The 27,506-nt window shown below is 43.0% G+C and overlaps 1 protein-coding gene across 1 annotated transcript in view; it reads right to left on the bottom strand.

The window, feature by feature from the left end:
* LOC143640029 (arf-GAP with SH3 domain, ANK repeat and PH domain-containing protein 1-like) overlaps positions 1–27,506 on the bottom strand; it is a gene marked incomplete at its 5' end in the record, with an annotated part of 70,909 nt that overhangs the window by 27,229 nt on the left and 16,174 nt on the right. Inside the window, 7 exon segments of the mRNA XM_077108010.1 lie at positions 95–258; positions 6,681–6,729; positions 8,791–8,905; positions 19,692–19,761; positions 23,817–23,842; positions 23,844–23,918; positions 24,465–24,473. Of these exon segments, the coding sequence (XP_076964125.1) occupies positions 95–258; positions 6,681–6,729; positions 8,791–8,905; positions 19,692–19,761; positions 23,817–23,842; positions 23,844–23,918; positions 24,465–24,473 (508 nt within the window).

Raw genomic sequence — 27,506 nt, 5'->3', positions numbered from 1 at the left:
CACAGGAGGCAAGGCTTTTAAGTAATGAGCTTATTCTATATTCTACATCTAGAGTGGATGCTTAGCAGGTCAGTTCAAGCATGGGGGCAAATACCTGACGAGCCACAGTCACAGCACACGTCATTCCCAGGGAGCCGCTGGACCTCTTCAATGATGGCTTTCGTCAGATCTTCCAAGCTGTTCTCCCCCGTGCTCTGCTCGCTCCGGAAGGCCATGGTCAGGGCCTCCTCTTTGCTGTTGGTCAGCACCGATATCCACCTGCGGTCAGAACAGCAGAGGCAGGAGGCCTTTGAGGGTTGGCCGTGGCTTTCTCCCTGCACTGCAAACAGTCCTCTTTCATTAAGAGCTTCCAAAAGAGACCCCCCCACCCCAAGTATCTATAAAATGAGGGAAAGGAGAGAAAGGAAACGCGAAGGAAAGACTTAAAGAGGGGAAAGCCACACAGGAGAAGACAGAGAAGTAGAAACCTGTGCAGCTAAGGACCGGCAGGAACACACGTGGTGCCTTGTTTCTATGCAGGCAGAATCAAGGGGATGCCAGGGGGCAGGGGCCCAGTGAGGGATCACTGGAGAAGGGGAGGGAATGGGACAGAGCTCAGCGGAGGCATTGCTGTGGAAGCCCGTCTGTGAGGACGCTTACAGGTGAAAATGAAGGAATATCATGTTAGCAGCCATAACATTTATGCTTATGAAAAAGGAACATCAAACAGTGACATTTACAATGAATGATGGAGCGTGAAGGCTCCCTGATAACATATGCTGTAGGACCGTCACCTATACCCAGTAACCCCCTGCCTCCAGTCCAAGTGTAAAACCACCCAGAAGCCCAAAGACAGGGTGCTGCTTAATAAAGCATGAAATAACCACGAAGGGGAATGTGAACAAGCAAGTTCTCAGGCACATCCTGTGATTCCAGCAACTCAGGAGGCCGAGGCAGGAGGATGACAAGTTCTAGGCCAGTCTCAGTAACCTAGTGAGACCCTGTCTTGAAATAAAAAACAAAAAGGACTGGATGTAGCACAGGGGTAGAGCCATTCTAGAGTTCAATTTTGGGAGAAAACAAAGCAAAATGTGGGAAACTTGGTGGGATCTGGAGTGGTCTGGTGGCAGCTGCCCCTTTTGGAAGGGGCATGAAATATTATTTTGCCACAGTCCCCAGTGGTCTCCTTCATTAGTTGATGATATTGGACCCTTCTGACTTTTGAAGTTGAGACTCAGGAAGTAAATTAACTGTGATTAAGGATGTGGAGAACAAGCAAGGCTCTGACCTGGGGGAGCTGGAAGATCTCTCGTGAAACAGCAGAACCCTAATCAATTAAATCATAGTCTATTCACAGAAAGCCCGAGGGAACACAGGAGACACAAACTGACAATGTCCCCTACCTTACAAACATTTTGCAAGTAATTTCATTTACCTTGAGCAGTTCAGAGAACTTGTAAAAACATAACTATGTAATTACCTAAAAACTTCGATTTTTTTAAATGGTGGCAACAAAATATCACGTGATAATAAATATATAAGATTGCATTTATCAATTTATTTTCTTCCTTTTATCAGTGTATCATAATTGTACATAGTGGAATTTGTTCCACATTTATACATGCACACAATATAAAACATAACTTGGCCAATATTTAGTCCCCAGCATTTCTCCTCTTCCCTCCCTGGGTCCCTGTGCTCTACTTTACTGATCTCCCTTTGATTTTTTAAAGATGGACACAATATCTTTACCTTTTATTATTTTTATGTGGTGCCTTCGAACCCAATGCCCAATATGTGTGAGGCAAGCACTCTCCCGCAAGCTACGACCCCAGCCCCCTCCCTTTGATTTTTATGAGACCCCCTCCCCTTCTTCCTCTCCAGCTCCCACATGAGAGAAAACATACAACCCTATGTTTTAAGTCTGGCTCATTTCACTTAACATAATGGTCTCAAGCTCCATCCATTTTCCTGAAAATGACAATTTCATTATTTTTTTATGGCTGAATAAAACTCCATTGTGCATATAAACCATATCTTCTGTATCTATTCATCTGTTGATGGACACCTAGGCTGGTTCCACAGTTTGGCTATTGTGAACTGGGCTGCTATAAACATGGGTATGCATAGACTGGTAGAGTATAACTTTAATTCTTTAAATACAATAAATACAAGGGAGTGGTACAGCTGGGTCAAATGGTGGTTCCCTTCCTAGTCTCCTGAGGAACCTCCATACTGATTTCCATGGGGGTTTTGCTAATTACAATCCCACCAATGATGTAAAAGTTATAATGAAAAACATTGCCAGCCACTGTCTTCAAAATGTCATATGGAGGTTTAGAACTGAGTATGTTGGGTATGTATTTTTTCCTCCACATCCTCTCTAGCATTATTATTTGTGTTCTTGATGGCTGCCATAACTTATGTGAGATGAAATCTTCTCAGTTTTGATTCCCTAACTGCTAATGATGTTGAACATTTTTTTTCATGTATTTGTCAATTGCTTGTATTTCTTCTTTTGAGAAGAGTCTGTTTAGTTCATGTGTCCATTTATTATTTTCTTTGAATTCTTTATATATTCTGGTTATTAATCCTGTTATAGAATAGTTAGCAAAGATTTTCTCCCATTCTATAGGTTCTCTCTTCACATTCTTGCTTCCTGTGCTGTGATTTTTAACTTGAGGTCATCCCATTTATTAACTCTTGGCATTATTTCCTGAGCTTTAGGGGTCCTAGCTGTGCCTACATGCTGGAGTGTTGACCCTATGTTTTCTTCTAGGAGTTGCATAGTTTCTGGCTTAATTTCCAAGTCTTTGATTCATTTTGAGTTGAAGTTGAGTTTTGTACAGGGTGAAAGATAGGGGTCTAGTCTCATTCTTGTGCGTGTGGATAACCAGTTTTTCCAGCACCATTTGTTAAAAAGGCTCTTTTCCCCACAGTCTATGTTTTTGGCATCCCTGTCAAGAATCAGAATACTGTACATGCATGGGCTTGTCTCTGTGTCTTCTATTCTGTACCATTTGTATGTGTCTGTTATTATGCCAGTTTCTGCTACTACAGCTTTGCTGTATAATTTGAAGCCAGGTATTGTAATGACTAAAAAGGACGGATTTCACCAAAATGCTAACACTGGTTGTCTCTGAGTGATTTTCTTTAGGAAAAAACTGATTAGAAATAGCTTGTCTCTGCTTTTATGTAATTTTCCTAATCTAAAATAAGTTTGTATTACTTTAATAAATGAGAAAGAAAAAGCCAAAGTTTAAAAAAGATAATGAAAAACAATGCCAGCCACTGGCTTCAAAATAAAAGCTTATCTTCAAAACGCCATATGGAGGTTTAGAACTGAGTATGCTGGGTATTTTTTTGTTATTTTGTTCTATATATTGTAGGATGAAGCTGATATAAAGCAAAGCACCATCTACAAAATGTTTGACTAAGTAATAGCGAAATTTGAGAATTAAAACTATCTGCTTGAGCACTGGCTTGCACCTCACACTGTTGACTCTAGGTGGCGCTCACCTTCAGGACATCATGACACACCTGAATAGCTTCCCTTTTCTACTGCGATGCAGAAAACACCACTTCAGAACCAATGTCTAGGAATGGGCAGGGCACTCGATACATTTTAAATTAAACAGTATCTTTAATTATTTAGTCTCAAGTTAGAAAACAAACTGTTTTCTTAAAAAAAAATTCAAGAAACTGGTATGACAGGACTAGCTACTGTGCAACTGGCTGGCTGGACTCCTGTTACTGGTCTCCCTGCTGATCGCAGACATTTCCAGTTTGCTTTCCTCAGGCACCATGACGTTCGGCTCCTTAATATGGACCAGTCTCTACCATGGGCCAAGGACTTATAATTTTGAAACAAAATTCCCCGAGAGCCTGTAGGCTGGGCTTTAAAAAACCTTAAAAATGAGGCAACAGAAGCCAGAACAGTTATGTGAATTTCCCAGGGCCCTGCAGCTGGACTGGGAAGGCTGGGAGGAAAGCCATTTTGTTGGCCCCCTTTCAAAATTTCTCCCATTATGCCACATTGTCTCTTCACCCCAAGGCTCAGGATAAAAAAAAAAAAAAGAAGTTTATCAGGATAATCAGAAAAAAATAGATTTAAAGGACAATTAAGTCTCCAGGGAAGTAATTCAGATTTGATGGAATTGGAGTGGCTATATTTCAAAAGGGTCAAGAGTCAAAGTAACTACTTCTGACAATATGTAACTTTTAAATTATTTTAAAGTAACAGACATAAAAAAGTCTAAGCAGCAATACATAATTGTATTTTAATACCTTAAAAATAACTTTGAGTTTTACAAGATAAAAAAAATAAATTGCCACCCTGTGAGGAGCTTCACACATTTCGTCCTCACTCGCAAAATCCTCATTCTCCTCAGCTTACTGAAGAGATGGCCGTGGCCCCATAACTTAGGGGAAAGGCGCTGGTGAGCAGAACCTGCAGCAAAGGCCACTGCTGCTTGGCACCACCCCCTTCCTTGGTCAGAAAGAATTTTTTTCATTTAGTTCCACTGGACACTTTTTTTGCACTGGGTCGGAACCCAATGATTCAGTGAAACTGCCTCTATGTGAACCTGGAGGTAAAAAAGAACTGAGGCTTCCCTCTGGGCACGTGATTTCTTTGTGCAGTTACCTCCTACATCACTCAAAATGAAGCCTCCCGCCTCTACCTGAAGAGGCTGAAGTGCAAAATGTGTGGCAATTTCACGATGGACAAAGCAACATTTTTACTGAAGAGTGCTGAGTCCCACGGGCAGGAAACCAGTCATCTAACAAAATGGGGCTGAACTGCCTCTAAGCCCTGAGAATCAGTAAGACACTGGAGGCCTGGGTTTAGACAGAAGGCCACAAAGATGAGGTGGATCCCTCCCGACCTCACATGAATTTCTCATTTGTTTTCCAGTTAGAGCTCTGAGGAGGGGGAGAGAAGAAAGAGAGGAATCAGAGAAGTTCAGGAAGCAATATTCCCCTGTGGGTTTGGAATTCTGTCTGGATTGAAATCCTGGTTTACCAGGACCCTGGCCACAGGCACACTGTGCCTGTTTCCTCATCTGCAAACTAGGGATCAAAGTTCCTCCTTCCTGGGATTGTGGCCTACCAAGCACAATAACCTCAATAAACACCAGCTTCTGAATCTGTGGGTGGAAGGCAGCCCTCCTGACAGGGCCCCTTCTCATCTGGTTCCTGAGTCACACTTCTCCTCTGCCAACTCTGTGCTCGGAACATCAAGCCCAGGGGCCTCTCCCCGCTCTGCCTGTTGCTTCTTGCCGTCAGGACCATGCCTGCAGGGCAGAGTGCTTACACCCTTCCGTGCCTGCCAGAGCCAGCACAGCTTATCTTCCTCTAGAATGTCACTTCCGCAAGAACCTCAGAAGGTGAGCACCCCGGGTCTGCTTCTCCCCAGTAGCCCTTGTGCTTAGCGCCTGCTCCAATGTCACATGGCTCATCTCCTTCGGGGCAGGGCTCCGCTACATTTCTTGTTGTGTTCTCAGTGCTTTGCACTGTTCTTGGTATCTCAGTGGCATTTAATAAGTATTCAGGTGGATGAGTGGGTACACAGAGATGGCTCTTCCTTCTCTGTCTCCCTAACCTGCCTTTCCACTTTATTCTCTTTGGCTGTATTTCCCAACTCCACATGCCTTTTACCCATTCCTAGTCTCTTTCTGATCCCTTTACCATTTCCCCTCTGCCAAAGGGAAAGAGAAAAATGTTGCACCCAGTTCACTAAACAATGTCAGAGACTGGTCTTTGGGAGGTAGGCAGCCCTCCACAAGATGCCTCAGAGTGGACAGAAAACGGCAAAAACTTCCCAAAAATATTTTGGTAACCAAGATGTCAATTTGTATTTCCTATTAATTATATCCATTATATACATAAATAAATGAGAATAATGAGAATAATGCTGCAGAGAAGCATGTGTGAAAGTGAATGAAAGAGAAGAGGTGTGTGAGGCACACTGGGTGTAAAGGGCACCTGTGGCCCTCTGGGAGGAATCAGAAAAGGAAAATGACAATACTGATTGCCATGGATGGGACAGAACTTTGAGAGTTTGTGAAACTCAGCCCACATTACCCCGGGACTTGCCAGAAATGAGAAAAATCTGAACAGCATAAAGGTCAACTGCCCTCGTTAGCACCAGGGCTGTGAGCAGCTGAGAACATCATAGCCGTAGACCACCTTCCGAAGCCCAGGGCAGCCACAGGAAGGTGGCTCGGGACTGCTCCCAGTAGCATGTGACCACAAACCTGGCTCTTCCCAATGCAGTGACCCAGGGAAAGGGCACATGCCAGTGTTCTTCCTCAAGGACAGACTCCCCTGCCCTCTCGTAGGCACAGTCAAGCATCCAGGCACACTGGCTCATGCATTTGGCCAAACACTGAGCAAGGCCTTTCTAAGTGTGGGTGAAATAATTAAAAGACAAGTAAGGTGCAGCCCTTGTCCTCAGGAAGCTCTTGGTCTCCAGAGGGCCATGGGTGAGCACCAGAGGACAACAGTGGTGGGAAGCAGCCAAGGGCACAGAGGAGGGAACAATGACCCCAGAGGCAGAGAGGCCTGGGCCCAAAATGGCAGGAGGTGTCAATGTTTTCTGAGCAGATAGGACTGAGAACTCTAGATGCAAGAAGGAGCAAAGTGTGGGAAAGGAGTTTGGAGAGCCAGGAGCGGTTCCTACAACTCTACAGACTACTTATGCCACATAATCCTGCTCATCTTCTGCCTGAAAATGATATGTCCTATTATCTAAAAGAAAAGAAAAAGAAAGTGAAACCTCAGAAAGCATCATTATTCAGGTGTAATGCAGCTCTTTAAAGTTCTAGGGGAAAAAAAACCCCATCCAGCAAGAGTCGGAATCTAAGATTATTTTTTACACCATGCTTTGCCAGATGCACAGTTTGCTCTGTCAATATTATTGTTCTCAAGTACCAGAGGAATATAATAACACAAATACCATGCAAACATTAGCCACCTCTTCTGAAACAAAAGTGAGAAGGGAAGAGGTCCCATCTGGCCAGATGGGCTTTGGGGACAAAGCTCAGAGTGTGGCATCTTCTTTGCAGCAAGGATTCACCAGCCACTTCTCCATGGCTTAAAAGCAGGGTGGCTGCTGCCCACTTTGCCCCAGGTGTTGGGCTGCCTCCTGCTTTCTTCTCCAGGAAGAAAGGCTCAACTTTGCCACTCAGGAAAGGGAGGATGAGGTGTAAATTGGCTATTTGGGACAGATGTCCATGAGAGAAGTGCTTTCTTAAAACCCAAGATTTGCAAGATGCTTTAAGACACTCAAGGTGAAATAACATTTACTGAGCACTTTCTTACATGACTGCTCTGGGCTGGGTGCCCTTGTCCTTCACGATAAAGACAATGTGTATGTTCAAGTACACACATGGGTAGGAGCGCTTCATGGCCCTGGCCAAATACCCTACCTTATGGCTGTGTGACCTCATCCGATTCTCTGAACCTCTCCTAAGCTTAGTTTTTTCTCTTCTGTAAAATGGAAAACTGATAAGGCTTCTGTGAGAGTTAGCCATAATGTATTAAAAGTATCTGGCACATTTAGATGCTCAATAACTGACAACTATTATTAATAATCTATAGGTTCTCATATCTAGGGGTTCTTGGCTTTTTGAAACCATATAATTTCAACTTTTCCTATTTCCTTCTCATTAATAACCCAAGAAATTTCCAAGTCATGAAAATCATGGGAATCTAAACTTTACATGATGCTGTAGAAACCAGCTCTACACTTGAAGAGCCTCATGACAGACAAACTCCTAGATCGGACTGTTTTTGAGTCTGCATTCACGGAACTGCAGGGCAGGAAGGTATGTTTGTGCTTCCACACAATCATGCACTTCAGCTCCTGGCCTGCTCTGTTGGGCTCTGACAGAGGAGGGACAATACCTAAGGCTGGCCCTGCAGGATTTCGGGACAGTGGTGAGTCACTTCATTGGCCTTGCTGGCCTCTCCCCCTGCAGAAGGAGGTGTCCGCTCAGCTGCAATGTGGCCAGCAGGTGCTCCCACAGGAGCTAACTTAGCAGAACAGCACTCCCCAGCTGCTACTCACCGTGACAGCACAGGCTACAGGGTGTGTGTGGGGGAGGATATTATGCTGTCACCTCAAGGGAAAAGTAAACTCTGAACCATATGGCATAAGGAAGTGAGGGGATACAGTGACAGTAATTCATGAAGTTTGAAGGCCATCCTGCTTGGAAGCAAGACGACTTTTCCTCGAAGAGTCTGATTTTGCAGGGATATAACTCCAGTCAAATTAGCTGTATGGTATAGTGCTACACATGTATTCCCAAGTCTACATCAGAGCTTCTTGACCCCCAGGTGCACTTTAAAAATCACAGAAGGCTTTAAAACCCCTATGTCTGGACCTCACACCAAAGAATCTTTGAAATCCAGAGAAATGGGAACATACTTGGAAACAACCCTCTGAGAAGATCCAGCTGTGGACTCAATGCACCAGGACAACATATAAATGCATACTCTTCATATTCCTAAACACAGTCACATCTGACACTGCTATGCCTTCCCAACTGTAAGTGCAAATTAAGTGACCTGAGAAAGCCAGGTACAGTGGCACATGTTCTGTAGGCCAGCTACTTGGGGGCTGAGGCAGGAGGACTGCTGGAGCCTAGGAATTCAAGGCCAGCTTGGGCAACAGAGCAAGACTCCATCTAAAGCTGCAGGTGCAGGAATAACCAGAAGCTCCCCCATGGTGACCTTGGATCCCTGATTGGAAAAATTGCTTCAGGATCCAGATGATGGACATCTGCAGGTGTCAGAACCCACAACAACCTACCAAAAGTGTTCTAAAGGACTCATGTGAAATCAGGTCAAAAGACTTCTTGTCCTCGGCGTTTGGTTTCACCTGGCAGGTAAGAAGGTTCAACTTGGCTGGCTGTGTATTGGACTGGAGAAAAGAAAGCAGAGATGTTATGTGCAGCACTGCCCTTTCACCTGCGGACTGTGCCTGCAGCACAGCATGCAGTTCACAGGGCCTGTTCAGTGATGCAAGACACATTTTTAGCAAGGAAGAATAGAAACCTGGGTACTGCTGAGTGTACTGCAAGTTTCTGTCCTCAAATATAAGTGGGTAGGTAAAGTCTTGATTTCCTGCATTAGAGCTCTGAATCTCATCAAGAAGGAAAATATTTAGGTGCCCAAATAAATGTCTGTTAACTGCACACAGGGATCCTGGTGATTCATCTTACGGGAACCAGGAATGATTGATTCATTTCACTTCCAGTGAAGACTGGGCAGAGTCTCTAGAAATGCACCTTCTAGAACCTATACATATTCAAAACCCACAGCTGGCAGTATCAAGATGGTACCTAACAGTGACATGTAGGGGAGCCGCAGTGCATTTACTGATTCAGAATGACCTCAGTAATCAAACATCCCAAACCTGATGTCCCAGGAATCCACATTACATTACTTCTCTCAAAAGTATGGGAGTGAGTCCCACCTGGGAGTCACTGCTTAATCAGTCCCATATCTGCAGAGAGAACTCTGAGGATTTCTCTTCACTCATGAGCACACCTCTCGGCCACACATATAAAACAGACCTGACATTAGCCAACATGCTACCTAGGAGTCTCAACACACAGACATTCCAGCTCTCCTGCCTACAATTGTGCATGGTCACCTGCTGGCCAATGCTGACTTAAGGACGCTGCTTCCTGCAGGGGCTGAAGAATAAGTCACCTGAGTGCCTGAGTTGGGCTATGCTTGGATACAGAAGCTTGTGGGAGCAAGCAATGGAGCTGTCTGCTCTGACCTGCTGCCTGCTCTGGCTGAGCGCCAAAAATCCCCATGTTTCCACCCAAGGAATGCCAAGTATTCAGGCAGACAGAGGGGAAGAGGGACAGAGAGGTCCAAAAAACCCCAAACAACAGAGATGGAACAAAGTCAAGACAATCAGCGATATTCCGCATCTCTCCTAAACAACAGCCCTCAACGATTGTGTTGACCTTCCTGTACTCTCGGACCAAATTCAAGATCCTCCCCCTCTGTGATTTCAATGACACTAGACACAGAAAACCATGTCCTTATCCCCTTTTGGTTCCAAAGCAAACCATCTCAGAAGAGGAGGTGAGAGAGATCCCATGGAATTTCATGATCACTGCATGTACCCTTGATTTAGAAATGGAACTTGGAGTGCAGTATGGGTGATTCCTCCCTAGGAGGGCACAGTGCTTGGGAAATGGTTCCTGTGCTCCAGAACTGGCTGCTGAACTCAGGCAGGAGGGGAGGGGACACGGGCCTGCACCCTGTCTTAGAAGAGAACTGGAGTTTAGCTTGCTAAGGGTCTCAGACTCCAAAGCTGGTATCTGTAGCCACAGACCAAGCCCAGCCCAAGGCAAAAGAAACTGCTAGTCCTAAATCTCATCTCTGGATGTTGATAAAATTGCCAGGTTTCCCATATGAATGACAGCAATGTACAATGATCTGAAAAGGAAGTGACCCAGTTAATGGTGCAAATCTTGTTCCACTTTGAAACCCACATTTAAAGAAGGATGTAGAAAAGCTTAGGGAGATGGAGAGACGATTAAAGGAATAGGAAGTGGAAACTCTGAAGATGGGTTGAAGGCACTGCTTAGTCCAAAGGAAGGTGGCTGGGGGTGACTTAATAACCACCTACAAGTTCACAAAAGTTGTTACTGGAAGGCTGGGCAGCTGTTTTCCATTTGCAGAAATGAAAATAAATGTACTTAAAAAAATTGTAGAAAATTTGAGCCAGGCATGCTAAAGAACTTCTCAAGCTTTAAGTGACAAAGTACAACAAGAGTTTTTAGAATTCTTAAGTAGAGAAATTTGTCTTGGAAAATTTTAAGAATTTTGACACATCTGAATGTGGCAGAGGGTTAACACAGTGATTTCTTATTCTTCCCAAATCTAGAGTTCTCTGGTGTGTGTGTGTGTGTCCCCCCCCATATACCAAACAACAGATACAATATCTTTTTTAAAGGAAAAACCCTTCAGCTCAATATTAATTGCATTCAAGCAGGTTAAAGAGTACCACCCACCTCTCACTCCTCGGCACTAGTTTTCTGGAAAGCTTTGGATGAAAGGGTCTGCTACGGTTGGAGTCATTCATGATTGAGCTATAACTTCAGTGGCAATGGAGTATCTCTCTTCCCTCAGAAGCACTTCAAGGCTACAGGACTGACATTTGCCCATTATTAGAACCTTATTTGACATGGACACAGCCTGTATCCAGGGTGTTTCCCAAGCTGGGCTGCCAGGGAAGAATCAGACAAGCGACTTATCACTTCAAATGTGATTTTTCAGGAGCAAAGAACACAATGTTTGACTGTCTTCAGCAGCTGACCCAGCAGTGCTGAGCCTGCCAACGCCAGCAAGGGAAGTGGAGGATCAACCAAAGCCCAGGGACAAGGCGTTAGGCTTGGAGACCACTGTGGTAAAAATAGTCATTCCAGATGTTTGTCCAACTTCCCAAAATTCCAGAGAACTTTCTTGACATTTAGTACTAAATTATAGGTGTACTGATTAAAGAAGATGTAATCTTCTCTGGGGTTTCAGCATAGAGTAAAATCAAAGTAAAACTAAATGACTTGCTCTGGGCTACATCAGGGTGGGATAGTTTAGGAAATACTTTCATATTTTTTAAGTATAGGCAGGAAAAAAAGAAAAACACACAGACAGTTCAGTGCATGGAGTCCCTTGCTGTTGAGCATTCTTGCCCCACTCTGAATACAAACCAATCTGTACCCTGACTTCCAGGTGCCACAAGATGCCCCTTCGACTGACTTCAGCTCCTACCATGGTGGAGGGCCTGGCCCTTCCTGTTGTCCAAGTCAGCCCACATGCCCTCAACTCCTGCCTCCCTCCCTTCAGGGCTCACCAATCAGCATGTCCACAGGGGACTGTTCCTGGGCCCCTCTTCCCATGGCGGTCCTTCTTACCCTAGGGTATTTCTTCCTGCCTCTTATCTCCCCTTTTTGCTTCTTGTCTTTCTTCCCATCAAGGGTACACTCCCCCCACCCCCTACTAAAATGTGCCGGGCATACAGCAGGTATTCAAAGTTATCAAATGAAAAGACTAATTCAGGTGCCTAAGTACATTTTCCCTGGGAGGGAAGTCTTATAGGTATCTTTTACTAGACAAAGAAATTAAGGCACACAGAAGCAACATTCCTAAGATCTCTCAGAAAGGAAGTGGTTTGAGTGGATCAGAGGCCCTGATGCTCTTCTGCTTCCTCTGTGGAGCACACCTGGAGACTCAGCAGTATGGCCTTCCCAGACCTAGAAATGCCGGGATGTCCCTGCACTAGAGCTCCTGAGAAGAGTAAAGCTTACAAGTCAACAGAGCATAAGTTCCAAGATTAACTTGTATCTTAATATTTTCTCAGGTTATTTGATTCTCACCCAAGGATTTACTTTCATAATTGATAAATTTTAGAACATGAAAGAACTACTCATTCATATGACAGATGTTAAGTTTCTACCACATACTTAGCACATCTGAAAAACATGAGGTCTGTATCCTCAAGAGGCTCTGAGAAACAGACCTGAATGTGTTCCAGAACATGCCTGGTGCCCAGGGAGTCCTGGAGCCCCAGCTCTTGGGTACACGCTAGAGGCATCCTGGACCTTCCAGTGAGGACCTCGGGGAGGAGGGAGTAGGACCAAGCCAGATGTGTGGGAAGAGTTTGGAGGTTCAGGTAGAAAGGCCAGGAGTGCAAGGAAGGACAAGCAGCCCCAGGTGATGCTGAGCAGAGAAGCAGGTGAGGCACTGCACAGGGTGCTGAGGGATTCCATTCCTAGAGCTGTGGCAACCTGCGGAAGGAAGCTGAGCAGGCAGTGACCAATCAGACCTGCCTTGCAGGATGTGGCTGTGGAGAAGGCCAATATCAACTCAGAGAGGAGGACAGAAGAGTGGCAAGAAGAGTCTGAATCAGAGCTAGAGCAGTGGTGCCCGAGGCTGGGGATGGCTAAACAGGATTTCAAATGAGTGACTCAAGAGTAACTGCGTCAGGGTGTGCAAATTACCCAGACCTGACAGCAAACAGGGGAAGGGCAGGTGCACCTGCAGGTGCTCCTGGGTAGCACCTCTTTCCAAGGTTCTGAGAACTTCTTCTCTAAACACAAGTGTCACACCTGTCAGTTGAAGATTTTATGGCTCTGTTCCAGGCTCTCTTCTGAGCCTATCCTTTGACAGATTTTAGTTTTCATTAAAATAATGCAGAGACACTGCAGAAAAATGAAGAGACAGATGGAGGAAAGAGGAAACTCAACATCACTTGTTAACACCACTTTTACACCCAATGATCCTCACAGTTATTACCCTGATGTTAACAAGTTGCATGCCAGGTGCCCGCCCTTTTTGCATCCATTGATTAAACCTGTATTTACTGTTTTATAAATGCTTGTTTTCTTAACACGCACAGATGTATTCTTTTCACATACATGAGTGGACTAAAAAGCAATCAAGGTCAGGAAAGTGGGGTAAACTGACACATGTACAAAAGAGGCAAAGCTGGGGTAGAACAAGTCTCTAGACACTCATCACACTGTTTCTCTGTCCAGGTAAGACGTGGAAAATTTGCCAAGTAGAAAATATTTTGTTCCTCCTTTCCTGGTTCTTCCTGCTCTTGACTGGCCAGTTCTTTCATTTCCCTCTGGATCACATAACAGGCCTGCCAGAAACCTGTTCCTGACAAGCTCCACATTCCAAAATTACTACTCTTGTGGCCAAACCAAAGTTCCCTATCCCTTTAGTGATCCTTCCTGCAGCTAAGGAGAGAAGCAGGTGATGATCTAACCAACATACTTCTCTACACTATGGAAGATAATGAAGGCCCTAACCCCCTAACCTTCCAATCACTTTAACCATGGGACTAATTTCCAGTTTTCAAGAAACTCTCTATCATTTCAGTAAGGAACTGTTACCTTTTTACCACCCCCCCCCCCTTTTCAATTGGTGTGTTATAGCGGTACCTATGATAGGATTTGTTACGTATTTGTACCTGCTCACAATATAACAACACAATTTGGCCAGTATCACTCCCCAGCACTTCTTTTCTCCCTCACCTTATCCCACTCTCTAGTCCCCTTCCTCTAGCTGATTGATCTTCCTTTGCTTTTTATGAGATCACTCTCCATCTTTTTCTTTTTCCTCTCTAGCTTCCACATATTAGAGAAATCACGTGACACTTGACCTGCTAAGTTTGGCTTATTTCACGTAACATAATGCTCTCAATTCCATCCATTTTCCTGCAAATGACATTACTTCATTCTTCTTAATGGCTGAATAAAACTCCACTGGGTACAGGCACCACATTTTCTATATCCATTCATCTATTGGTGGACGCCTCGGCTGGTTTTATAGTCTGGCTATTGTGAATGGTGCTGCTATAAACATGGTATGTGCATATCACTATAATATCCTGGCTTTAATTCTTTAGGAGTGGTGTAGCTGGGTTACTCTACCTTTGAGAGAATGTAGTTCCTCTCAGGATCAGCATTAAACAGTGCTATATTATAAATAGGGGGAAAGAGTGGATCAGGGCTCTAGGTAAGAAGCTCTTGTGGGGCTGATGCTGTTATTGCATCTGAAAACTGTGCTCTTCATCCTTTAAAGCATTTCCACAAACATTTATTGAGGGCTTATTTGCCAGTATAGAGTTTGGGTCAGTAAAAGAAGAATTTTGAAATTCACATTTCCTAACTGTGGTAGCCTCTTTGATCCATGACTTGTTCTTTAATAGGAGTTAGACACCAAAAACCTCCTGACCTCCCATATTTATAAAAAAATGCAATGATAAAACATCTGAGCCCTGGTCTGTTTTTTTAAGGAACATATTCTCATTACATTTTGTCAATTGTGTTAGATTAATTTTCTGTGACCCAAATGCCTGACAATAAGAACTTGAAAGATTTTTCTGGCTCATATTTTCAGAGGACTTGGTCTATATTCGGCTGGCTCCAAGGGAAACGTCAGGATGAAAGGGCTTGGCAGAGAAGAGCTGCTCAATCTGGCAGCCAGGAAGCAGAGAGAGTAAGGGGCTGGGGAGAGCATGATTCCTGCATCACACTCCCAACAGCCTAGCTCCTCCAACCAGCTCTTGCCTCCAAGGAGTCCATCCAGCCACTAATGAGGGCAGAGCCTTCCAATCACTTCCTAAAAGCCCCACCTCTGAACCTCGCTGCATGTGAGAACCCGGCTTTCAATACACAAGCTTGGGGAGACATTCCAGATCCCAGATACACTGTCCACAGAGCAGGCAGTGAGTGGCTGAGAATGTCTACCAGACTCATCTCATCCTCACACGGCATCTGTCCTTCAGAGCAAGGGCACAGTCTCTTGACAGGTGTGTGGCGTTTACTGTGCCAAGGGTTTCACGTGTTCGTTTAATTAGCACAACAGCCCCATCAAATTGCCCCACATTTAACAGATGAGAAACCAAGGCACAGAGAGTTAACTAACTTCATGTTAAGGTCACAGCTAGCTCTAGCAGAGCATTTGATGAAGGCTGAGCGTTTTAAAATAACCTTACTTTTGTGTACCAGGGAGGGTGGGTGCAGGGCAGCATGAAAGGAGGCTGATTTCAGACAGCAAGGCTTTTGTTTTCTACCTTTGAAATTGTAAAATCAGGATTTTCTTTCTTCTTCTTATCCCTGAACAACCAACTGCATCTACTGTAACCAAATGGATATGCTTTCTTAATTTGTGGGCTCTACATTAATGAGGTTCTTCTCTACTGACTTTTCTACTAGAATTACAGAGCTGCACAGGAAGCACTAAGAATGACACGCTGTGTGTGGGACCTCCAAGGCAGGGCTTTGAGACCACAACCCTCACAAGCTGCGAGGCCTGAGGTTTTGATCTGAAGGCTCTTTTTTAATTTAAATCTTCAATTTCATCCTCCCTTCTTCATTTATGAAACAAGTTTCTTGCTGGAGTTTCCTCTAATCTCTGTTCAACATGAAAGCAGGAGAGACTTATCTGGCAGGTCCTTAAATCCTAGGAGGCATTAACTCTCTGACACCCTTGTTATTCCAGAGGTTTTGCCAAAAGAAGAAATCAAGGCTGCAATGCTTGATCTTCTCTGATGCCCACATGAGAGACTACTACACAATACCTAGCTTTAATGGAGTCACACATTGGGAACTGAGCTCCTGAAAGTTTGGTATGTCTGAAGCAAAGCAATGTTCTGTTAACTTAAAAAAGCAATTTATTCATATATTAAGGTACCGAGGAGAATGGAGGGAAAAAAAACCTCACATGGAGGCAATCAGACCTGGTGTTACAAATGGAGCCAGGAGCAAGCACCTTAGCCCCTCTGAGCTCTTTAGCATGGAGAGAGAAAATAAAGCTGTTTTTGCTGTGGCAATGAACTCAGGGATGCAGGACAAGTGTCCAATGCTCTGCTTCCTTGTGAGAGGTGGCCCAGGATCTGAAATTCAAATCTGGCTCCAGCACTTATTGGTTACGGGATGTTCAGACTTCTTCCATTTAAAATGGAGATGACCCATAAGAGTAGAAAAATGTATTGAATATTCACAAATAAGCTGAGATGATGATGATGATGAAAGCAAATGCAGAGATTCCTACTAAATTTGATTCCTACAGTGCTGTTACGTTGAATAGTAAATAAAAACACATCTTTGAATAAATACATGAAAAACAATGTATCTGTTGGTGAAATCTAGGAATGGGCTGTATGCAATTCTTTCAGGTGTACGTAAGAAAGTATTTCTCCATGGAATAGTTGAGTTGGGGAGATGAATCTCTCCCGGAGCAGGTATTACTCAAGTGGTCAAGTCAAAAGACACTGTGTGCCATTAATCTGAAGGTAGCCTGGTCGTCTCCTGAGTCACATTGTAGAAGAATCTGCAAAGGTGACATTCACTGGGGGGGGTGGGGGTGGGCGTGGCCTGCAAGCTGGAGGAATTTTCAGGGGTTAAGGGCTCCTGAATTAAGGCCTCAGGTTTTCTTACAATAAAAACTCTTCTCTAGCAGCAGAGGGAATGTGAGGAACTGGAAAAGGGTCTGGGGAGTGGACAGTGAGGAGAGCAGGGAGGCGAGAGAGCAGGTGTAGCAGTGGGGAGGGGTGATCAGCGCACGATGCCTGCATGTGTGGAGACAGCACAGTGAATCCCAGTAATCTGCACAATTAGGAAGTATTGATGATTATAAAGAACCAAAGGCTCTTTCCCTCACTTTTTTCAAAGTCACTACATCTTTTTGCTATCCCAGGAACTACTGGTCCTGATTTTCAAGCTAATCCTAAGTAAGCAATGGTGTCTGCAAAGTGGGGAAAACTGACTAGAGATCTTCCCATGGAGGCAGGAATGATTACAAGTGATGTAACTGGCAGCTAAAAAAGTGTCTTGAAGCCAATGGAAAGTGGGGAACAGGGAGGGAATCAGCAGTTGGGGAGGAGCCTGTTTGCCCTGGGCTGCTCCGGGGCAGGAGAGCTCCCAGTTTGTATCAGGAGGGGATTATCAACAGAGCTCAGACTCCCCAGTGACCTGTGAGGAGCTAACAGAACAGCGAGACTGGCCACTCTGGGCACACACAGCGGGCTGTCTCACTCGATACTCACATCGTCTTTGAGTTAAACACTTTTCTCAAGGTCATACAGTCAATGGCAGAGCTGGGATTCAGACTCCCATCTGATGGATGCCACAGTCCATTCTCTCAGCCATCAAACAATGTGGTCAGTGCGATACCTGTTGTTAATTAGAAAGAAAGCACATAAACTGTTGGCTTAGCCACAATAACGTCTTTTGGCAGAAAAGAAAAAGGGAGTGAGAGAGAACTCATTTATTTCCTATATTTAGCAATGTGCCCAAGGTCGTATAACTGTCAAGCAGTGCAGCTGATGCACTTCATCACTGGGCCATCTCCTGCCACACTGCTCTGTTTTCAACAGCAAGTTCACAAGAAAAGTAAACGGACAGAACAAGGTAAGGCCACATGTCGCTCTCAAATGCTTGCTGAGAGGGCCATAGCCAGGCAAATCCATGGGAAGAGTTCTCCAGCAGAAGGTCATGAAAATTAGGGGACACATTGTAAATCTGACCAAAAAAAAAAAAAAAAAACAAACAAAAACTCATGATCTAAATAGTCAAAATAGATCAGAAACTTTCACTCTAGTAAAAACTATATGGAATTAAAGATGAGAAGGTCCAAATTATCTATTTTCCATCATGTAACTTGATGCTTAGGCCAGCACATGGGTGAATGGAACTTAGTTAACAAATGCTAAATATATGAACAACTGCTAGACAGTCTCAATGGCAACCCCTAATGGGTCCAACTCTGCAGGCGGGATTTCTGCTATCGGATGGGTGGCTGGCTAGAATGGGCATGATGGTTAAAAATCTCAGCTGGGCTGTCGGCCAGAACTCACCACAGGGTTCTTCAGGGGTCAAGGGACAGAGAGGAGGGAAACTGCTCAAGTTTCATAGAGAACTACAATCCTTAGGAAGCATGCCATCCATCATGTACTAGGCCACAAGAGGTACCAATCATTTTCTGTGTATTTAGGTCTGAGTACCTGGCTAAAGATGGACAGAGAGCTGTAGAGAGCTCAGAGTGCAGAACAGCTGGGTTCTACAGGAAGAGAGACAATAGCAGGACCACATGGACTAATGCTGGATAGACCCAAGCTTGAATTTCTTATTCTACCAGTTACTAGCATTGTTCAGATCTAGGGTCTGGTTTCTTTATCTGTAAAAGGAAGGTTCTGATACCACAAGGGCTGAAGGTAAGTGGTACTTCCTTTCCTTGATAGAGAAATATAAACTCAGCTGTAATAAAAAATTGCCAATGCCATAAATGCCCATCCTTGTTTCTACTATTCTGTCAGCAACAGACTGCTTATCCTAACTCAAGGGCCCCACTCGGCACAGGCTACTGCAGTTCAATCATGAATTTGTCCCCCAAACTGACGTTACTGGGTTAAATGCCACGCACATTTTTAAACACACCTGGAATGAACTTTGCCATCCCCGGAGTGATACATTTTCCATTAGGACACTTGCATCTTTGAGAATTAAAAATAAGTTTTTTGCAGCCGGGCATGGTGGCACACAGCTGTAATACCAGTGACTCGGGAAGCTGAGACAGGAGGATCGTGAGTTCAAAGCCAGCCTCAGCAATGGCAAGGCACCAAGCAACTCAGTGAGACCCTGTCACTAAATAAAATACAAAAAAGGGCTGGTGAAGTGGCTCAGTGGCTGAGTGTCCCTGAGTTCAATCCCAGGTACAACCCCCCACCCCATTTTTTTTGCTAGTTAAAAAAAGGCAAAACAGAACTTGTTTCACTGTGCACTCTTGCGGCCAGCATGACTGAACATCTCTAAACACATTCCTACATTACTTTTATATGCAAAGAACATCCTCTATCAACTTTATAATGCAGGAACTAGGCTTTTTAGAGCAGCCGATGGTATTTCCAAAGATAAAATTATAAGATCAAACAATACCCAACTCAGGTTGAGGAAACCAAAAAAAAAAAAAAAAAAAAGGTTTCTGGGGGTGACACAGAGGACATAGGCTACCACAGGACAAGATAATAAGAGAATATCCTAAATAATCTGACCCAAATCCACACATAACGACATGTGGGCAAAACCTCAGTGTGGTTACATCACCTCAGGAGCTTTCTGGTTCAGGAGGCTGAAAGTGTAAGAAACAGGCAGAAAAACCACAGACACACTTACAGTTGCGTGTGAGATGGTCAGAATTCCATTCTTGATGGTGCACTTCCTCCTTTGCCACACTTTCCAGATCCTAGGAAGCAAGCCCAACAGAACTGTAAATAGTGTCTGAGTCATCTGGGACATACAGTCATATGGTATGATGAACAAGAATTACAAAAAAACCCACTCCAATATTAAAAAATCCTGACCCCCCTTAAGTTACATAAATCAGAAAATTCTGATTGCCTTTTATACCCCAGCTAGAGGGTAATTCAGACAGGTAGACATAACAAAGATGCTCATTACAACACTGTTTTTGATGGTGAAATGAGAAATAGAAATTACAGAAATTTAATAGCAGGAGAATTAAAAATTAATTATAGTTACAATATAGGTAAAAATACTATTCTCTGGAAAGGGGGCCCAGACCTATATTAGGCATTATGTTAGTAATGCTTATAACTATATCTGTCAATCTTTTACCAAAAGGCTCTATTAATTGATTAATTCTACAATTAGATGAATTTTAAAAAAGTTATGAAGTCTGTCATGCAGGAGAAGAACAGGGGTGAGGCTGCCTTAGATGTAGGAAAACGAGCTGAGGGTCCAAGGCACAAGATGATCTAGTTTTGGTGACTCGTACACCTCCCCTTCAGGGGTCTTCCAGTGCTAAAATGATGCCAGAGCCCCTGGAAAGAGAACTGTTCCTGATTCATACAGGAGTCAACTGTGGTCAAACCATCTGAAGGAGTTGTGATACACATTTTGAAAAAAAAAATGATGATGGTGAAGATGGAAACCTCCAAAGAGAACTAATTTCAACTTGGAGTTTCCTGTGAAGCTCCAGGTGAGATTAAGAGGCTGAGTGTCAGGCAGAGCTGTGCACGTGCAGCAGGTGCAGCTTTGCTGCTTGGGACCACTTCCCCAGGAGAGGCAGAAATGGGCAGGGAATAGGATTCCCTGGCCTGGGAGAGGGTTGTGCAGGCCTTCTGTTGCCATGGAAACAAATGACACCAGAGAGGACCATTCTAACTTTCCCAGGTCTTTAAAATTGTAACTTGCATTTTCTTTTCCATCATAAATTAATACTCTAAGGAAATTTCCAAAACATAAATTGAAAACCAACACAGATAACACTGTCGTCTTATATATGTAACTACCAGAAGTATAGTTTGTTCCAGAGCTTGATAAGAATTTGACTCTATTTGACTAGATGTAAACTGAACACAATGCTCAAAATGCTAGTCTCCTCAGGAGATAGTTTAGAACCACCAATTGAGAACTATCCTCAAATCACAGCTAAATCACAAACTTTCTTTTGCAAGTACTAACTAGGATATTAGCGCTAATATCTATCAAATGAAAATGCCTGAATTTGGTTTATGGTTCCAGCTATCTATAAGTGGTTCTGATCTTGTTTTACTCTCACAGAAGCTTGTGAAGATGGGAGAAGCAGTCCCTATACATTAAGCCAAAGCCAGCACCATCCTTCCTAGGAACACATTTCAAAATACCAAACCACCAACTTGTCAAACTACTCAACCTTGGGTAAACTCTCCCTGCTCAGTTTAATCATTTTATTTAGTTAAGCTTTTATACATCAGTTTTTCTTATGTGTATTAAGGAATCATAAAATAAATATCCATATTCTCTTGCACAGCTAATGAAGCTGAGGAAAGTAACACAAAAGCACTGACCATTCTGGCCGAGAGACTGCTAATGAGGCATTGCAGATCGCCAGGAGGAGAGTATTAAGATATGCCCCTGCACAACTGAGAACAGCAGCTCCTGATCTTTGTAAATCTTCTACAGCTCTTTTCTATTAAAAAGTAGCCTTGCACGACTCACTGTGTATCAATGTTGGTGCTGGATCATTTGGGCTTTGGATCCCATGTCATTGGCTAGCATAATCCCAGCAAAGCTGTCACCTAACTCATGTTAATTCACCTCTTAGGGACTCATTTTCCTTGCCTGTATCATGAAGATTAATAATGCCCTCCTTTTGGGATTATGTTGAGAAAATATATGTAAAACAATTGCTCCCATGCCTCTTAATAAATGCCTCTAGACCATAAAGTTTTAAATTATTAGACATTTTAGATTGTTTTTCAAATTGTGTAACAATCCTTAAGAAACAAGAAACATTTTGAAATTGGGGTCAGAAATTACTAATGCAAATGACCCTTAGGAGAAAATCACAACGTATCAGTGGTTACTATTAGCAAATGTATTTGTTTTCAGGTATAGGCACTGCAGTATCTTCTTCCACAGAAGTAACCACAGAAGTAACTCTGGGTTATTGCGATTCACCTGGGCTGTTGGAGCAATTATTAGGAGTTCGGACCACTTGACTGCCAACCTCCCAACTCTAAGATGCAACAGCTCTTCCCAAATCTCTTGCCAACAGACTGTAGCAGGGTGAGAGTGAAAGCCATCTCTCACCTACCTTTTACCCCCCAGCACCAGCAGACTGCCTCACACACTAGAGTGCTTTCTGTATGCCTACGAAATGTATGAAGGTACGTGGAAGGGTGAGTAGGCTAGTTTGTTTTGGGTGTGCCAAGAGTGGTTGACAGCAGTAATGACCACTTTGAAATATGAAGGGGAGACTCCTGATGTGAAGTCAGATAGCAGGTTCAAATCTGCCCCTTATAATTGCTGTCTGTATGATCTCAATCACAGAGATGACTGCGGGTCTCTGGCAGTAGGGTAGGCAGGCACTCAGCAGATGCTCACAAAAGAGCATTTTAGGGTCTAGACTAAACAATGCTTATGAAAAGACTGATCTTCCTGGGACATGCAGATGTTAACCACTCAGAAATAGGCAACTCTAATTTCCAGAAAATCATGGTGATTTCAGGTGACAGTGCTTAAAAATTTGATTATTTTATACTTCTGCTTTGAAAGAAATGTAATAGTATATTGTTGCCTTTTTCTTTCTTTAGAATGTAAGGACTGTCTTTTGCTCAATGCTTTATATTTCAGGTTCCTTGAGTCTAGACACAGAGGATTCTCAAAAGATACTTGTTTAAAGCATGAATACAATGAGCATAAAGATAACAACACCAGAAATTTGTAAGAGAAATGGCTGCAATTTCAATAAACAAAACCAATAAAACACCTATAGCTTAGATAAGGCCAAGAACATATACCCACAAACAGAAAACAAGGAGCTTTCTTTTAAAAATGGATTCCAATTAGTAAAGGAAATTATTTAAGAGTCTAGTTAAGCACTTACTGCTAAATAGGATCATTTGTTCAAGCAACAAAGGCCAGTGTGGCAGGACCAGGGACAAAGTGGAACAAGGAGGCTGATGAGAAAGACCAGGCAAGACACTCTGTATGCAAAGGGAAGTCACTGGAGCAATGTAAGCGAATGAATGACATGGTGTGCTGGATGTGTAAAAGACCATTCTGGGCTAGGTGTGGTGGTGCACAACTCTAATATCAGTGACCTGGAAGGCTGAGGCAGGAGAGTGACGCATTTGAGGTCAGCCTCAGCAACTTAGTGAGACCCTGTCTCAAAAATAAGAAGGACTGGGGACATATCTCAGTGATAAACTGGCCCTGGGATAAATTCTTTGTACCAAAACCAACCAACCAAAAAAAAAAAAAAGATCAGACCAGACCACTCTGAGAGCTGTTAGAGGGGAGTTGGCAAGGGAGAAGACAGTGACAGAGTCCAGTTAGAAGGTGGCACCAACAGTCCAGGAGAGATGTTAGTGGACCATCTCTGGGCAGCAGAGACGGCTAGAGGTGCATTATATTTAGAGTTAGAATGGAAGGGCTTTTGTCAGATTGGCTGTAACAGAAAAGGTCAAGGTGACCCCCCAGGTTGGGATTTGAATGCCCAGGTTCACCTCCCAGGCAGAGAACAATGCAATAACTAAAAGTAGAGAGGAGGGCCTCTCACTTCTTGTCTTCCTAAAAGTACAGGTTACAGATGCCATTTGGAGGGGCCACAAAACTACTACTGCTTTTTTTTTTTTAAGACAGCAGGTTAAATCTCAGACTTATGTGAAGAAAGTCAGTGCATTAGAAAACATTTAAGTGTGTTTTCCAATTTGAGAGGCTAGAAAAAATTGCTAGTTAACAGCCCTTAGTAAATATGCCAATCACACCCTGGGACACCAGGCCCATACACACCTGTCGCTCTTCTTCAGCTGGTAACCCCTTCTTCTCACTGCCGTATTCCTTATTGTCCTGGAGCTGATGCATGCTGTACCCTCCTTGCCAGCTCTGGGAATCCTAGAAAAATAGAAGCCACTAATTAAGCTAAAGCTGGAGACAATTTTCAAATCCTCGACTCTATCCTGCCATTGAGTCTTTGCCCATTGGTCTAAGAATTATGAAGCTTTGAGAGTTATGAAGTCTTTGCCTTGGTTTTAGAGGAGGAAAAGGGCAGGAAAACATTTGCCAGTCACAAAGCCAGTCCGAGGAAGGACTGGGCCTGGGTCTCCTGTTTCTAGTTCAGAGCCCAGCTCTACTCTGAAGTGAGTTCAAACACACACAGGGTGTTGGTGGGCTACCAGACGACTCAACCCAGTTTACACAAACAGCAGAAGCAAGCACAGGAAGCAATGGAAAGACAGGTTGACCACAAAACAAACCCGTGCAACCCATGGGGGCATGCCATTGGTGCCTCACCCCAGTTTCTAAGGACTATGTGGCCAAGTGGCCACTACGTTGTGAAAGCCTAAGAAACAAGTGAACCATATTGGACTGTAGCATGACAACATGGGTGTCTAGACATGAAAGTAGGACAATACATTCTCACAGGAAGTATGGACTTACTTTCCTAGACTTCGATCAGATAGGGCAAAAGCAGAGAGAGAAAAGGCAGAATGTTGGAAAATACAGTTAATTTTGTTGAAAATGTTGACACTCATAACATTTCATATAATGCACAAAGAGAACATTGCTGTAAGAATAATACCAGAAAACATGAACGTGTACCTTTGGAATCATGATAATCCTTGGGTGATGGGACAGTAAATATCTTATACCTATAGGGTTCTGCTGGGCCATGTTGAGTGACAGCAGAAACATAGCAGAATGGAAGAACATGAGGTACAGGTTACCAAGATGCAGTGTTGACAAGCTTCAATACGTGTGGTCAGGGAATCAATAACTCAGTGAAACTCAAAATTATTTACTTAGTAAACTTCAGAAGAGCCATAGATTGTAAGAGTTCAAATAAAGAGAGCTGAGTGCATACGTCCAGTTTATAAGAGACACCTAAAATGTGGTGGTGCTGTGGGAAGCTCAACCAGCCACACTGGTTATCTCTTGATGGATGTGCACAACACACCTCAAGGCCAGGGTGGCTTCTTTCAGACATTCAGTCCTCTGGGTCAAACAGTGTGTGATCAGTGAGGCAAATTAGTGGGAGGAAAATTTCTATGACTGTGCACTTTTGTGAGGCTATTCCAGTTGTGATAAATTCTGTGTTCAAAACTAAAAGCCTGGACAGAGGTCTTGAGGGCCAACAGAGGATGCAGCCTGATGTGCAGGTGGACGCTCACACTCTGACCACATTGCTGTCCTGCTCTCTCATCAAGTAGCTAGAGCCAACTATATACACCAGGCAAGCTGACTGATGTTAAAGAGGTCACAGATTTAAGTCACTTTCTTACTCTTGAGTAATTTCTCTAACAATCCAGATTCCTTTCATGTAACTAGACAATTTTAACATGGGCAAGAGTGGGGCATGGAGTAAAATCTGGCAATCTCTTGTGAAACTCTCCTAAATGTTTACCTTTAAACAGGGTCAGAGCCTTGAATTGCATAGTAACTGAGCTCATGGACTCCTCCCTGGTAGGCATTCCCATGCTTTCTGGATGGAGACAGGACTGAGGGACTGGACTACATGCCAGACAGGCAGAGGAGAGACCCTGCCCTCCCAGTGTCTCCGGCTACAGTCCCTAGGAACAGTTGGGGCAATTTTCTCTTCTTTTTTAAAAATATATTTTTTTAGCGTTGATGGACCTTCATTTTATTCATTTATTTTTATGTGGTGCTGAGGATCAAACCCAATACCTCACACATGCTAGGTGAGTGCTCTACCACTGAGCCACAACCCCAGCCCTGGGACAATTTTCTTGAGGGAGGCATTATAACCTGACAAAGAAAAATTAGGACTGAAAATCAGCTCAGGTAGCAGGGAACTGAGGCCTGGGACAAAATAAGGGCAGGGATTAGTGAAATCCACAAAACTCTCTGCTTTACTCCAGTGAAATCACATGAGAATTACAACTACTGATTTAAAGTCAGGGACCTCCCCTGTCTCCCAGAAACATTAAAACAAAATCTAAAATCTCCTTGGATATCTTCCTAAAACCATCTCTAAACTTGACTCATTTGATAGCCTTTAAAATACAAGTCTAAGTTTTAAAAATAAAAGTACTCATACATTTTTCTAAACATGGATTCAGATGAATGATGTATGAAAATTATTATAATCTTTAAACTTGGTGTGAAAATATTCCTTACATATAATTTATTATTTGCCCACATAAACTTTAAATTCTAAATAACAAGTGCTTGAGTTGAATGGGTTTGCTGTACATCAGGCAAACATATTTCTAAGGGTAAACAAAATGCCTTATTATAGGCTTTGATTTTATTAAACTGAACAGAAAGAAGCAATATGTGGCAAAAGTCAAGCATCAGTAATACCAAAATGACTATTAGTGAGTTTCATGGCTTAACAAAGTTCTATCAATTATCATTTGTGCACGTGGAGAAATGATGGCCTTTCAGGTGGCTTAGCAGAGTACTATAAATAAATGAAAAGGATTTTCTCTTCTGAGAAAGTAGGTATTGGAAAATCATCAACACAATCATATAAAAACACAAATGAAGAAATAGAGCCCAAATTCATTCATAGCATAACAGAAGTTAAGTACGTGTTCAGAAAAGAGAAGTGCAAATGGAAAACTCATTTGGGCAAATATATGTAATATTAAAAATAAAAAATGAACTTAAATCCTTGGGGAAATTTCATGATGTGAGGCAGGAAATGTAAACTATAGAATGAAACTGCCCTATTATTTTTAGCTCAATTTCCTATCCTCTTATTAGTAGTGCAGACAAATCACTTTCTTATCTGAAACCGTATTAACATAAAATCTATTATTAAGGACTAAAATCTCAATCTCTTTAAACTGCAAGCAATTACACTATACTCACTGATTTAATGGGGGGTTATAAATGTTTCTGGTATTCAATTCAAAACCAAACTTCTACTGCTTCAATTTTCAATTAAGTGTGTGGATGGGTGGGCAAAGATCCCTTCTGTTTTGTCTTACTAAATGCTTATTAAGCAGTTCTGGGGTGCCCAGCAATGTGCCAGATACTGCAAAGTAGACAGAGAAGAGCAATGCATGGAATCCCCCAAATTTGCAAATCACACTGTGATGGCGATTCAGTGCCTATCAGTGACTCAAACAAAAGGCTGGAATTTTTGAAATGATTCAGTACACTCTGAATATGACTGACAGACATCACCACTGAAAATAGAATATTCATAACCCTAAAGATAGTTAGGGAACAAATAGTTCTTTTGGGAGGTTAGGCTATTCTATTGTAAGAGGTTAAGATAATTAATTTCATAGAACACCTGCCAAAAGACAATAAAGACTTAATTTGATTTTGACAAGGAAAAAAAGCCTTCCAAAAATCTGGGAATATTATTCACAATTAAAAATTTCAAAGTTTCCTTCAATGGAGCCATGTTAGAACATGGTAGGGGAGACAGGCTAAAAGATTTGTTGGGTGTTTTTAATTTCTCAGGTAACGTTTTATATTACTTTACACTGTTCAGAAAGTAGTGCA

The sequence above is a fragment of the Callospermophilus lateralis genome, unplaced genomic scaffold, assembly GCF_048772815.1.
Source record: "Callospermophilus lateralis isolate mCalLat2 unplaced genomic scaffold, mCalLat2.hap1 Scaffold_1096, whole genome shotgun sequence".
Taxonomy (NCBI): Eukaryota; Metazoa; Chordata; class Mammalia; order Rodentia; family Sciuridae; genus Callospermophilus; species Callospermophilus lateralis.
The sequence above is the reverse complement of the archived record's forward strand: the minus strand, read 5'-3'. Positions and strand labels throughout refer to the sequence as shown.